The 15,816-nt window shown below is 36.6% G+C and overlaps 1 protein-coding gene across 1 annotated transcript in view; it reads right to left on the bottom strand.

Moving 5' to 3' along the window:
- Positions 1-15,816, bottom strand: part of WDR27 (WD repeat domain 27) — a 134,973-nt gene that overhangs the window by 108,026 nt on the left and 11,131 nt on the right. The window contains exons 7-17 of the mRNA XM_075089559.1: positions 15,079-15,149; positions 14,065-14,179; positions 12,659-12,791; positions 9,559-9,662; positions 9,058-9,125; positions 7,985-8,118; positions 6,526-6,602; positions 6,016-6,094; positions 5,409-5,480; positions 4,115-4,218; positions 1,155-1,244 (exon numbers count right to left, since the gene is read on the bottom strand). Of these exons, the coding sequence (XP_074945660.1) occupies positions 1,155-1,244; positions 4,115-4,218; positions 5,409-5,480; positions 6,016-6,094; positions 6,526-6,602; positions 7,985-8,118; positions 9,058-9,125; positions 9,559-9,662; positions 12,659-12,791; positions 14,065-14,179; positions 15,079-15,149 (1,047 nt within the window). The remainder of the gene's footprint in view (positions 1-1,154; positions 1,245-4,114; positions 4,219-5,408; positions 5,481-6,015; positions 6,095-6,525; positions 6,603-7,984; positions 8,119-9,057; positions 9,126-9,558; positions 9,663-12,658; positions 12,792-14,064; positions 14,180-15,078; positions 15,150-15,816) is intronic.

Genomic DNA, 15,816 nt, shown 5'->3' with positions numbered 1-15,816 from the left:
TATCGTGTCATTATTTTTATAGATGTTTGTGACAAGGGAAGGAAATACAGAATTTTGATCTCTTTTGGTTAATTGCATTTTTAGAAATCCTGTTCTAAAAAAGTGTTAAATGTATTTCAGATATATGGAGTCCCTTTGGACAAAATTACTGCTTTTGTCCTGTTGCTACATAAATAACAAAATTATGCCAACAAAACCTACTATGAATTTGTTCAAATTAGTCTGTGATACAAGAAAGATTTTTTAAAGTTTATTAATTTTCTATCGTGGAAAAATAAAGACCTAACTACCCTGCCTATAAGGCATACTTGCATCGACTTCCTCGCACAAAACCATTAGTGGCCACAATGCCACAGCTTCTTCCACAAAATACAATGAAAATTACTCAGAAAAACCCACCAGTTTTCAGAAATCAGTTATCAGAGCTTTTACTTAGAAATAATTTCCTAAAATAACTTAAAATAAACTACTTTTATACTTGTTAAGGCCTGCTAGTAGATGACAGTCATCTTCCATTACAAACTTCCACAGCAGATCAGTCCTGCTATATGAATTTTTAGTCATAACATTTCCTGTTATTAAAACTTTAACGAATAGTTCTTGTAGAAATTTAGAATTCATTTTTTAAGAATTCATTTACAAGGTTAAGTAATGCACATGTGTTTGCACATGCATACACTCTTGCAAATATGGATTTCTCCATAGGAGTAGTCCCTTTTTTGTCCAGGGAGTTGCTCTTTAGAAGTCTGGAGCTGCAACCCAAGCACATTTTTGCCCGGTCATTGCAGTCAATTTTTCGCTAATAATCTATTACGATATATTACTGCAATATAGATATGCATTATCATTACAATGTATTTGTTTTATTATTTCTATTTAATTATTGTAATAAACATACACAATGCAGATGGCAACACATATCATGATACATTACTATTTACCTCTCAGTAAACTGAGAAATAGGAAAACCTGGTAGGCAGTTTAATTCCAGAATAAAATTAACCAGAGAAATAACTTCTACATTTTGAATGAGCAGCATCGCCTCTCCCCCATTCTTCTCAACATGATGCAAGTAGAATCTTTTCATTACTATCCCATTTGAAGTTAAGCTCAATTATGTACTATTCCTTTAATAATGTAATTCATAAAGTTACCTGAAAAAACATTATAGGTGTCAGTGAGATTGGAATTGAATATCAGTACAGTCTTGTCAGCCAGGCCGCAAGCCAGCATCTCTCCGCCTCCTGTAATGAAGTGTCTAAAGATTTATATCTGAAAGCAACAAGGACCTAATACGCTGTTTCTCTGAATCAGAAAAATCATATATATCACTACAACGAAACGCACACCAGGTATTCATTTCATATGTTTAACACATTTTTTGTATGAACGTCACAAACTCATATCGCAGAATTTGCTAGGAATTTGTCTGCAATTCGCTCCTTGATGTATTCTCAAAAGAGTTATTCATCACAAGGCAGGAATGCACTTTTCACAAAGTGCTACAAAACTTAAATGCAGAAATGTTTAGGAGTCATTTAAATCTACTTCCTTACGCTCATTTTTTGGTATCTTCTTATTAAAGTTACATGACCTTTTCTTACCTATCAGAATAAAAAGCAACATTAGTCATTCTGGATCACTTCTTAAAGATGATAAATTTCCTTGTTAAGGTAATCCTAAAAGTTATCCAAGTGCATTCAAATTGTTCATTTATATTGGTAATCCGTGGGGGCACAAAATGACAAGCTACACTCCTTCAATGTCCACATAGTGGCAGTGATTTGTGAAATTTAACTGTTTGCTCACAAAGTTTTCCTGAAAAACTTAAAATAATAAAGAGCAGATAAATGAGCCAATGGGAAAAAAACAAGGGAGGGTGGAACAAGAGAAGACAGCAGCAAGAGAAAGTAAGGAAATGAAGTGCAGAATTCAAACCAATGCTTCTAGGTTCTGTGGGAAAGGTATTTCTGAAAGACGTACCACCTGAACAAACACCCCCTTCTGAGCACCTTTACAAGGGAAGAGGGAATGTAAGTCACGCTTGACTTCTTTACCCACTGCTTTCCACTGGCCAAGCACCATCCACGTTGCAGGGTCAGAATACTATATTCCACAATGCAGTTTTTCCCCGAATTAGCCATGGCAATATGAACAGAGAAGAGATCCGTATTTCCGATCTCTAAGAGTCACCTACTAAAAGCAGACTTTAAATGGGACACACAATGGGATAAACAGATGTGTTAAGAAGAGGCATTCCAGAATCTTTCTGTTACCCGTTATTAAATGCACCAGTATACTAAACTGGCAAAGAACTGCTTTATAAAAATATTTCGAATTTTATCTGACAAGCAGTATTTCAGCTGGCTTTTTCTCCAAATACCAGTATTTGCATGTATTAATAAAGCTGTTAAATATTTTCATCACAAAAATAAGATAAGTAGTCCTGGACAAAATATTCCTAAAAAAGGCATGCCCCACAAGCTCAAAGGTGTTGAAGTCTGAGCTAAAGGGTGGTGCTCCTCTGCAGATTCCCCCCTTTTCCTAAAGTTTTGACAGTATCTCTTTTCAGCACAAGACCTGATTGGTAAGCGTATCAGGTAAGTGATACAAGGTAAGTCACACACACATAATTAACAATACATAAACCACCTTGTGCATACAAAGTGAGAAAAAATAATTCTGCCTAGAGTTTTGGAGGCTCATTTAATGGAACATCATCTCAAATACAGAAGAAAACTGTTTTCTAACAGGTCAAAAAGTCATAACTCTAACACCTCCAATACTACAAAAGGATGCTTAATAAATCTAAGGTTTGCATTAACTCATTAATGCAACTTTACAACCTCTTAAGTTTACTTTTCTATTTCATTTCCTCTATTATGTTTAAAGTTGCACATAAATATTAATTATTGTGGTTCATACTTTACAAAGACCATCTGAAAGATTGCTCCAAGATGCAAATTTGCAACAGAAAACACTGTAAAGCTCTGAACCATCTGGTCAACACAGACCACGACAATAACGGAACACCCCTTTACAAGCTTACAATAATATGATTTTTTTTTTACTCCAAGAAAAAAAAATCTCTGCGATTTTGGCTAAACCTTGTTTTGCTAAACTGTAGCCGTTGAAGCGTCTGTGCACGTGTGTGTGCAAGAGACAGACACAAAGACACAAACAGAGAAGGATGTTCCTTCCTCAGAGTAAGTAAAAGACGATTTATACTTAAAATGTATTACTGAAACTATCCTGACACCTTTCTTTGCTAAAAAAGAACCTTTACTTTTAAGCTCACATAACATTCCCAGAAATAACCTCTCTGCAACAATTTCTTTCAGGAGCCATAAAAATAATTCCTCCCCATTCTCTAGAAAACGCTTATGGCTGGAATATGTTTTAGAAAAGTTACTGTTTGCAGCTAATTGATTTTATTTATTGAAGATGAAAGTTGCTCTTGTCCCCAAAATATTTAAAGATATATATTTTTAAACACTTTGAAAATATTGTGGTTTGCGGACTGAACATTGACATAATGATATACTTGGTAATACGTTTGTTTGCTAATCTAAGAAGTGGTTTCTGTATAACAATATTTATACAGACCGGAAATGACTAAATCTATTACAACACTCACTTCTCCAAAGCAGTTAAGAAAAATACCCTCCTTTGGATTATGTGCAAGAATTTTTTTTATATTTTAATATATAAAAACTGAATAATATTTACTTAAGAAATTGGAGAATTCTGATTCTTTTGAAACAAAACTTCAGCTTTTCATACACCCTAATGACACTAAGTAAATGTCTCAGCAAATAAATTCCTTAGTGAAAGAACTTGCTAGACCACTAATTTTCAAGCTGTAGTGGGAACATCATACATTAAGTACAAGAGGAAAGAAGATGTAAAATCAGAGAAGGATTAGAATCCTTTTGCATATGTGCTAGGGCTCGCATGGTTTTGCAAGGTAGAAGATTTTGATCTAACAGTACACAGTATTGCCAGAAAGTTTTCTGGGAATTTACCAGGTAAATCCATGGCCTTAATTAACCACATCACACAAATTCTGTTTTTCTTTTGGCAGAACTGTACATTTTATAAAGCCTGTACATACCAGAATACTGAATGCAACATATCTGGGTTGGTTTACAAGTAACAGATATCTCTTTCTCATATTTGATTGGAGGAGAGCTTTCCAAGGGATATTCTTTATTTTTACTTCCAAGAAGGAAAAAAGAGAAAAAGAGGAAAAATATTAAGGTATCTAAACCCACTACATTTTCATTTCAGTTATGAAAGAAATATGCTTTGGGAGTTATTCTAAATATCATCATATAAATATTTCCTGGATAACTCACATTAAATTCAAGAGAAGAGGCAGAATGAATTTTAATTTCTCATACTTAAATAACTCCTATCACCAACGGTTGTGAATTCATGAGATCAAGAATTAACACGGCCTTGTACATAAAATCAGACTTCTTAAGTTGCCTAGCTCTCTAATAAAAGTATTTCAAGAATTCTACCTTCTTGTGACAATAAACGAACTGAAAAATATATCCATATGTAAAAATAAGAATTACATTGACAAGATACTAAAAAAACCCCCAAGCAAAACTTACAGTGCTAAGTAGCTTATCATAAATTAGTGCAGACCTATCCTGAAGTGATCTGAAGTGCTCATCTAAAGGGTTGCCTGTGTGTGCAAGGACCACAAAAACTTAGTCTTGAGATATTAAGTGTTTAGGAAACAGGCTTTTAAAGAGAAAAATGATGGCTTTTAGCATTCTTTACTTTTATGTTTGTACTTCATAGAACGATGCCTTTATATAATACTGAAGAGAAATAACGTGTTTAATACTCCATTTAACATACCACACCAATTAACATGGGAGTGCCAGCTCTAAAATAGATTCGTTCTTTGTGTCCACAGTGATGATGAACCCACTGGTTGAACTGTACCATTATGTGCACTCGGTTTAAATCTGTTAGAGTAAGCTTGCATTAGCTTAAGGGAACATGATTTTAGGGGGGAATGAGGCACATGATCTGAAATCACTAAGTCTCACTGTGCCCCATGCACTCATTTTTCCGACTAGAAGAGCAGCTCAAGAAGATGTTGCTACTATCCCTATAACCACATTGAGCACTTGTTCCTCTTCCTAGCAAGAAAATGCACATGTCTAATTTCTTTTATATATGACTTACTCAAATGTAATGCATAGTCTGATAGTCTGAATCACTTGCTGCAGTCATTCTATAGCAAATTTACAAAGCCTTTTCATTCCGGTGATACTCCTAACTAAAGTGTGCCAGTGAGAGAAGCAGCTACAAACCATATTTCCAATAGAACTATTTATCCTCATTTTAATTTGTTCTTCCTTTAGTGGATCTGCTAGATTAGCTACCGTTTGCAACTGGTCTTCTGCTTTGGCACCTCATTTTTCTTCAGGTTATTATTTGGAGAGAACATGACCATTCTACAAGAAAAAACACAGACTCTTCTATATGAAATATTAAATTTTGCATGAGATAGTTTATTACATAAAAACCCCAATCCTACTTCATTCTTATTACTTCTGTCTACTAGTAGCCTCAGTAGGTAAGAAAATGTGCACATTAATAACGAGATTAATAACTTTCTAATGATCTAATGCTCAAGTTTGCACCTAAATTTTGCTTTCTGTGAGTTATTTGTTGGATAATAAATTCTGAAGGTCAAAATCCATTCATATAAAGTCCTCAGACATTTCCTTCTGCAAGCTGAGGAAACAAGAAGAGTTTAATCATACAAAACAGACAGGATGCCTAATACAGATTTTAAGAAGATGATGAACACCGAGCAGAAGCAGTGAAAATTTTGTTTTACAACGTATTTTTAAAAACATTTTGTTTGATAACATAATTTCCATCTTCCACGGGTGATTAATTTCACAGTCACGAGACTACATGGCCCTACTGTGTGACAAAATATCACACACCAATAAAACAGACCAGAGTAGTGTGTCTACTCACCGTGGTGCTGCTGTATAACCTGATGACTTAATTTTATCATGGAAAACCAACGGCTGGTCTCTCACCGTGCTTTTCACTCCTAGAGCAAAAAATTTAATTTTCATTAATGTGATTTTTTAACATTATATTTTCACAGTTAAGGTAGATACTTAGTTAAGCTAGCACAGCAGAAATAATTGATGTCTCCTCATGTTACAATACACATTTATGACCACTCACTCTAAAATAATGATTACTGAGGAAAGGAAAGAAATATGAACTGTAACACAGCATGAGAACCCTCTTCCAATAACATCAAGGAATAGGAAATCCTTCAAACTTTGATTTAACAAGAATATTGTTCTGAGGAACTTTTTTCATCATTCATTCACAAATGTTTTGTAGTTGCTTGTTTTACGCTTAGACTTTATAGGCACTAGTTATAGTCACAGATATATATGGGTAACAAATATTTGGGGTTACTGTTATTAAAAAGTTTATTAATTAATCTCAAGGTTGGTTTATACTTACCAAGTGTTTTCCTAGGAGGTTCTTTTATGTTTTTCTTTAAACCTTTGCACAATGGAGAATTTGTCAGTAAAGAACACCTAAGTCATAAAACCAAGCACAAAAATCAATCAGTGCAACGGACAAAAACATCAGATTAGGAAAAGGTGTCAAAACATTTTAGCTATTTGCCTGCATGTATGTATATATGCGATACCAGTGAGATTTTCATAAATACAAATCAGGCATAGAGGATTAGTTACCAGCTTAGATACCCTCCTGTACAGACAAGCCTTGGCCCTGACTAGATTCACAGACCATTCCATTTACATAATAAATCCCATTTCTGTAAATATTAACTGATGATTTTATGAGCACTGAAATCTGCACTTCACTTCAGCATATAGTGTAGGGTTTTTATTATCTTCAAGATGTCAGTGTTTTCCTGGAAATCATTTACAAGCACACGAAGGACAAGAAAATAGCAGTCAGCATGGATTCACCAAGGGGAAGTCATCCTCGATCCTCTTGATAAATTCCTATGACAAAATGACTGGTTTGGTAGATGGGGGAGAGTAGTGGATATTGTCTACTTTGACTACATTATGGCCTTCCTCACTCTCTCCCATAAGATCCTCATAGAGGAGCTGATGAGGTACGAGCTGGATGAGCACAGTGAGGTGGATTGAAAACCAGCTGAACAGCCAGGCCCAGGCTGTGATAATCAGTGGCACAAAGTCGAGTTGGAGGCCAGTAACCGGTGGAGCACCCCAGGCATTAATGCTGGGTCCAATGCTCTTTGACATCTGCATTAATAACCTGGATGAAGGAGCAGTGTACCCTCACCATGATTGCTGATGACAGAACCGAGAGGAGTGTCTCATAGACCAGAAGGTTGTGCTGCCACCCAGATGCCCAGAGGCTGGAGAAACAGGCTGACAGCAACCTCATGAAGTTCAACAGGGAGAAGTGCAAAGTCCTGCACCTGGGGAGGAACAAGCCCACGCACCATCGTACGGCTGTAAGGAAGACAGAGCCAGGCTCTGTGCCCGGTTCCCAGTGACAGGACAAGAGGCAACGGGCCAAAACTGAAATCCAGGAGGTTCCCCCTGAACACCAGGAAACACTTTTTTACTGTGAGGGTGACCAAGCACTGGCAGAGGTTGCCCATAGAGGTTGTGGTGTCTCCCTCCTTGGAGATATTCAAAAGCCGTTTGGACAAGGTGCTAGGCAGCTGGCTCAAGGTGATTTTGCTTGAGCAGGGCAGTCGGACAGGATGACCTGCAGAGGCACCTTACAAACTCAACCAATCTGTGATTCTGTGATTCCTCCCACTCAGTACAACTAAAGCATGACAGTAAAACAAGAAAAATAAAACCATGTCAAGAAATAGCACTGTACAAAACCATCTGATGCACTTCAGTGTTGGGAAAACAAATGCATAATCCAACTCAGAGGAAAAAAAATTGAAGTTATTCTGCACCTGGCAATAACTGATGGACTGTTCCTGTTTCCGCATAGGAGAAAATCACTCTGCTGAGTTCTCACCATAGCAGCGAGGTTAACTTCCAACACAGCAATCATACCTTCAAACATTGAGGTGATCAAGCATAAAACCTGCAGCAATTATACCATAAAATAACACTCCATTTATTTTATAATTGAAGCTCCAACACTGAAGCATTTAGAATGGAAAATGAAATAACTTTGTGTCATTTATGAAAATTAGTCAAAAATATCCATGGGTTTAGTCTTGCAGAGCATTAAGCAGTAAAAAGTCGTTAATGCTGTCCTTCAAAAATACGCTTATGTTGCTTAAATATGTGTCTTAGACTCGCATACCTAACAGTCACAGAAATTCCAATACCTTCTGCAATAGAGATATTTCTGCAGCAAGAGTTGTGAGAAAAGCAGCACATGTGGAAGAAAAATTAGTTTGAGACATGCTGAGAGCATGCTAAGAACTGAATTTAAAACAAAATCCTTCTTTAAAACAAACCCTGTTATATTAAATATGTAGAAAGGCCTAGATTCAGCTCAGTTCTGTAGGAAAACTAACATCAAAAATGGGGTATACAAACAAGGACGCCATTCATTTCCTTAAAAGCATTTTTAGTGACTTTCCACAGAAATTCTCTCACAACATAGTTTTCACAGATTTCTTGGAAGGATTCAGAAGCAGTTCATCATATCACTTGTTTGAGACACAAGGTGTAACAACACATATCTTTTTTGCCCTAGAAGATTACCTCTGCTCCCCTAATGATCATTCTTGACATTCAAGGTACCCATCAAACACTATAAAAAACAATTCACCTTTTGCTTATTAATCGCTTTGGCCAGTATACAAAGTGTGAGAGCTTTAAAACTACCCACCTATTTAAACTAGTAGATTCCATAAAGAAGAATCAACCCTCTCCAGAGAAACCCCTGCATAATTCACATTAAGCAAAACAAATGTGTACATTAATCTATAAATAAAATGCATAACTAATATTTATTGAAAATAACTGGAATTCTAAGCATTAAATAAATCAATTTTTACTGCATACCCACCTTTCCATTAACTGCCTTCCTTGTTAATGCACATGATCTGGCAAACCGAATGCTGAGGTCACTGTAATCTTTACCAAAAAGAACACAGTGCTGTAAAATTGTATTTTCATTTCAAAAGAAAAAGCTATCGGGGAAGAAAAAAAAATTACTCATAGTAATTTGACACCACCATAATCCACTCTCTTCACTGTACAGCCTTCTAGCTTACCCCCACATTGTAAAGTAGGCGTAGAAAGAGAGTCCTTGTATTTAACACTCCTAAACTGCAAAATCAGATAAAAATGCATTGCTGGCCACTACAGAAATCTAGTGCTGACACGTCTTCCGCGACAAGTCAGCAATGCCAGAAAAACGTTAAAAAAATTATTAGAAAAAAGTTTATAAAGCCACTTAGTTTCTACTATAGTCTGCTATTGCACAAACTAATTCTTATACTATTTGTTTCAGATAACAAAGGAAAGCAATCACATTATGGCACAGTCAGATATTTTATAACTATACCTTTGTAAGATAAAGAAGCTTCTAATTCAAAGTTTGCCAAATTAATAATTAACAAGCCAGCTGAACTTCCTATCCAAAAATAGCTAGTATTCAGGGCAGATGATCTATCAAAAAAAAGAAAGGAGAAAACATTATCTGAGTATGATAAAGAAGCTTTTCTTACTACCATACAAGACACAGCAATTTAATACTTCTTACCCAATCCCAGTACAACAATGATAATAAACCACAACCCAAAAAAAGTATTTTAAATTTTCAGCCGTTTTTAAAATCCATAGCTTAAATTGAAAAGTTTCAATCAAAATTGGTGAAGTTTTGAAAACTGCAAACAATATCTTTGATTTTATGTATGCGCTCACGGCAAGTCTAAAACAGCCTAGGAAATACTTTTCTTCAAAAATTACTGTGGTTTGTAACAGTTGGGAGATGCTGTAACAGCACCGTACCCACAAAGAGTAAATTCAAACAGACGCAAATCCACATATATTCTTACTTTTACCACCTGTAATACGAACACACAAAAGCAGTGAAATTTTAAGGCGGGTTTGTACATAGTTCAAGTACACGAGAAAAACCAGCATAAACTAAGGGGGGGAAAAAGAACCCAGGCAAGCCTGGAACGTGTGTCTCAGTCTGTGCTTAGGGGCAGTCGTATTGCGGTTAGGTAACGAAATCCAGCCTCCACAAACACCACAGAGCAGATAACTGGTTACAATCTCAGTCAACACCCTCAGAGAAGACAAATGTTACCAAGCATAAGAAGGTTATAACAAAATAACGGTTCATTCTCAAAAACTAAAAATGTTTTGATGCCACAGTAAATAAAAACTGACATCAACATTTTAATACATTTTCCAAATAAGATTGAGTAGACTTCTTGGTTTGATTTGTAAAGTCAGACCACAAGAGTTGAAGTAAGGGTATGGAAAAATACTGAAACTTGGCATGAAAACAGTTGCCACAGTGGTTTATTGCATTTTATTAAAAAAACCAAAACAAAAAAACCCAAACAGAAACAGTCAAATACTTTAAAGAGCAGATTGGGAAAGACAGTTTCAGTTCTTGTTTGTCATACTTTTATGTGCTCTATAGAGCTTTATTTGTGGTTTGCACTACTTTCACATACAGCAGTAACAGACTGATTTAATTTGTGGATTATCTGAATTATAAAGAAGCAGCATTACCAAGTTATTATGAACAATGATATCAAGTGATCTATACAGGAAACTGATGCCTACTTCACAACAATAAAATGCCTTCAACAGCGATGAAATTATTCAACTTCAAAAAGCTTCGAGAAGTATAACAGCCATAATGTTTTGCGTATCAGTATTGCACAAGTGTTTCGTTGTCGCATTTCATTGCAGGCAGGAGAAGGGGTAGATCAGGCATTAGTCAGTTGTTCAGACAAAACTGAACCACCTGCTAAAACCAACTCCTGGTAATTTAAAACTTAAACAGAAGACTACTTATAAATACAAAACTAAAAACAAAAGCGAATGGAACTGGATTAATACTAAGAGTTTAATGGTCATGGTTGTTTATAGGCAGAACAAAACTTCCAACTACGATGCAGTAGCTGAACGGGTAAATACTCCCTGGACATGCAATGCCAGGTGGTGTTGGGGGGGGGTATTGGAAAGTGATGTTATCTCAATTCAGAAAATTTTCTCAGTTAACCTATTGCTGTGGATCCACTGCAGGCAACCATGTCCAGAAAGGGCATTGAACAAGAAATGAGATTGAATTTCAGAAAAAGTTCAAAAGCAAACGTTAAAAATGTTACAGAAAACATGCAAGGTGCAAACAACTTCATCCAGAAATGTAGAGACAACTTGCTCGTGAGCTATAATTTGCTATGCAAGGAGGGAACTTGATAGTAGCTGGTTCTAGACTATCAAAATGAAAAATGTACTAAGAGGCAATAACCGTGCATGAGAAGAGGGTGTTTCCGATTAGAAGTAAAATGGAATGAGTCAGTTGCTGGAAAAACTTAACCTGGACGGTGGATTCCTCATCACTGGAAAACTAGCCTCTTTAAAGATGCGCTGTAGTTCAAATCAAACCTAAAGTTTTGATGATTTGAGAGTGGTATTATACAAGCAATAAGGCTGACTGTAATAATTCATCTTCTGGCCTTAGAGTTCTGACATTCCATTAAAGTATTCTGAGATGTACATCTTAAAAATCACTACTACCTTCCCCTCAATGACAGTCCTTCTGAAAATGTAGGCATCGTGAAAATAACTGTTCATAAATAATTACTTCAATTTGATATAAAGACAAAATGATCCAGGACTGCTGGATATTTTTCTTCGCTGTTTATATAAAACTGATTCATCCTCTGGTTAGATATATAAATAGTTATACCTGTACAACCCACCGCAGGGCAAAGGGTGGAATGAGTGTTTACTAAAACATGACATGCCTGAAAAATTTATCTAAATGACAGTTATAAATAACAAAAATAAGTTGTCCTACGAGACAGTTCTTGTGGCAGTATCCTGAACAGATACCCCGGCGCCCGATAAAATGGTTAAACTTCTCCTCAGGAAAATGCAATATAAGGATTAATTTAGGTATCTGTCCTCTACCTGGCCAACCAATTTCACGGGAAGGACTAAAAACATCATGCTTCAAAATGTCTGTCTCTGACAGAAGCTGGGCTAGAACAGGTTATGTAGCTCAAAGGTTATTTAAAATTGGAAGGCACACTGGCACAGGCACACAGTGACTGCATCGGACTGATTTCCTTAGAAAGCAAACTAAAAATAAATTTGGCTTTTTAATTGTAATAAGCTTCTTAAATTTTTTTTAACTGTCCCTGATCAACTGGTATCAATAGATGCTACAGTGGATATTCCCAATGCCATCAAATTATTTTTCAGACTAGAAATCAGGTTTAACTTTGTATCAGATTGTGTGTATCATCTGCCTAAGCGTAGGCCACCAAAGCTTGTGGATCAGTAAATACGTTCTCTGATTTTCCTACTGCACTTTTAAGAAAATAGTAAGACGCAGTGAAAATAATCCAAGAACCAACAGGAACTCCTAGGAATAGATTCCAGCCAAACACTTGGTGGTATTTTAAAGGACTTACGTGTTTTCTTCATTATGGAAACATACAGAAAAGTCGCAGTGTTCAATTAAAAGGATAGGCAATGATGTTTCCACTGATCCTGCTGGTCTCATGTTGTTTGTTTTGCAAAGCTTGGAAGTATTCTGCCCTTCACCTAAGACAGACAATCAACAATACTAGCTCTCAAAAAGCAATGAAATAAAGGAAAACAGGCAGGATTTAAGAGAGAATTAGGAGTAGTAAAGTAACATGACCTAAGATCACATCAAAGAAGTTTCTGTTTCAAAAGATATATGCTAAGAACCAGCCCTCCTGAAATACCTTTCCTCATTATTATTTTTAGCACCATCTTCTTTCAAATACCTAGAGATAAAATCCAAAGAACCTACTTAAGGACTGGAAAGGATTTGGCAGAACTTAGGTGTGTCCATCTCAAAAAGTGACCCATAAATACACTGGGTACACTTCAGATTAGCCTGAAAATTCCCCTGACACTGAAGTTGCAACATAATCCAAAACAAAGACGGAAAGTCACCTCAGTTCCATCCTCCTGAGGAGGCTCCAAGCCATTATGCGTGTGCAGTTCACCCCAAGGAACTACTAGCACCAAATTCACCAAATGTCTTTTTCAAACATCCGAAGATGCAAGTGGCATCCATATATTTTAAATAATAAGAAGAAATGTAGCAGTCTTTCTCATTAGGTTAGGGCATTAGGATTATTGGAGCTGGATGACTAGGCAGCAAAGAACACAACAGTCACTGAAGCCAGACAAAGAGCAAGCAAGGGAAACCAGATCTCTTTGCCTAAAGCTCCCTCTTGCTTGTCTTTAGGAGAATCTCAGCTCACTTGGCTAGTGTGCAGGTAGTCTGAATGCCTCATTTGGGAACATGGAATCACCTTGCTGAGGTTACCGGTGCAGTCTTTAGAGATTTGTAAGTACTCTGTGTTATACCACTAGAAATACCACAGCCAGAGAAATACCATGTCATGGAGGCACCGGTATGGAGATATATATATAAAAAATAGATTCCTAGAAGCATCAAAGGTAACTGAGAAATGGTACTCACCTAGACAATGGATGAATTTTTAGGCACTTATTCTGTTCTTATTGAAGCCTTGGGCAATGAATTAAATAAAACCCAAAATCTTAATAGTTCCCATTGTGCAATGTTTTACAAGCAGCTGCATTGGCCAAGATTATATTACAGACATACATGCATAATTCCTTCCAGATATGTCAAATAATTCTTTCCAGAAATGCCAAGACCCAACTTCATATAAGCTTCAGTAAGAATTCCATGTCACAGTCTGAGACTCATAACTCTATCACTTGTAATAAATTCTCCTGGTGTAAGAAGCACACGCTCAGTGGCCAGTAACAACTAGAACACACCATACAGAGCATTCTAGAAGCACTGTGCTACCTATTCCTTTTCCAGATTTCCACACTTTATTACAGAATTTCTCTTGCTCTTTCTTTAAGTTGATATGTGCCACACAGCGATAATTATGGTCACTGATTAAACTGAAGGTCCAAAGCTGCAAGAAAAAGAAAAAGCAACTGCAATAACCTTTTGACACTAAACATAAAGCTTACATGAAAACAAACTAGAGGTCCAATATTTAAAACTGTTGACTTAACTGATGGATTTTTGTGTCTGGAATCTCACCTTGGACCAGAAATTCAATTGTATGCATTTCTAAGATTATCAAAGGATATATTCAATGTTAGCAAAAGCGGCCATAAGCAATTTGAACTGCACATTTAATTCCCACATGTTCCTGTCTGAAAACGACTCCTCATAGACTATTTCCCACAAATAAAAATCACAGGTAACCTGTGTGTAATGGCGCACTGAATCACGTACGTGAACTTCGTTTATACCTTTCACTTTTTAGGCACCACTATAGTTATAACTTCAATTTTCTTCACAATTCACTGAGCAGTAACACTGAAGGAAAACAGCTGGAAAATCTGATGTAAATATATTCTTAACATTAATTAAAGAGGAGGTAAAATGCGTATTCACATTTATCACATTTTGATTAGAATTCCAACGTGCTGAAAATATAGTCTCTTCCATTTATTGTCATGTGTTTCATTGGCCAAAACAGGAAAATCCTGGTTTTCACCTTTTTTCTTTTAAATCTGATATGTTTATAGCCTCTCGGTGTAATCGTCCTATATAATCACTCATTGCGCTCTTAAAAACTTCCCTGGTTTTCAGGAAAACGTTTCCATTTTGTAAGAGAGGCCTTATATACCATATACGGTTTATGCTATATATAATTTATGCTCAAAACATTGAATTATGCTTACGGAAATAACTGTTGTAAGAGTTCAAAACGTGTGCAGACTGTGAAGCTTTTTTATGGACATACATTAATGTTAGTCGACTGCTTTGACATAAAGACTAAGTTTGATGGGTAATTCTTACCTGTCCCTCAGCACATCCAGTGATAATCTGTTTATTTTCTTCATCAATTAGCAGACTTAGCAAAGGAAATGCTGCTTCAAAAAAGAGAAAATTCTTTTCAGAGCAAATACAAATCAGATATTTCATTAAAATACATGAATCAAAATTGAATCCTCCTATTCATAAAGATGGGTGAAAAAAAACCCTTACTGCAGTTCTTAGGGTCGCACAATGCTTTGTGTGGCTTAGCCTTTGTGTTGCTAAGGGCTTTCCATTTGCAGTTCTGTGGCCTGCCTTTCACCAGAGCTGTCGTGGCAGTGGTTCTCTGCACCCTTTCACCCAAGCTGCTGTGGCATGGTTTTCAGAGCCCGTGTAGCAGCAGTTTGCCCTTGTCGTTATCCTCATGGCCCTGCCTGCAAACCCTGGTTTTGCAGCTGAGGCAGGTTTTCAAGGGAAACAATTGCCACAGGGATCCGGGGGGAATCACTCCCTTCCTCCTCTCCTTTCCTACCACCCAGATTTAGCTTTTAGTGTACATGAAGCCATCCAATAATATGTATGCACGAAGCTGAACAACCAGTCTCCACGCAGCTCGTGACCCCAAAGTGTGCTCCAATCACCACTAACAGCACCACAAGCAGGAAAAACCCACAGGGAGTTTGAGCAGGTCCTGGTGAAAACTATATGGTTCCTGCAGGAAAAGTGCTATTGGAGGGGTCCCTGCAGCCCTGGAGACAACGCCTGACCTCCTCCTCCTCT

Source organism: Phalacrocorax aristotelis, chromosome 3 (genome assembly GCF_949628215.1).
Source record: "Phalacrocorax aristotelis chromosome 3, bGulAri2.1, whole genome shotgun sequence".
Classification (NCBI taxonomy): Eukaryota; Metazoa; Chordata; class Aves; order Suliformes; family Phalacrocoracidae; genus Phalacrocorax; species Phalacrocorax aristotelis.
The sequence above is the reverse complement of the archived record's forward strand: the minus strand, read 5'-3'. Positions and strand labels throughout refer to the sequence as shown.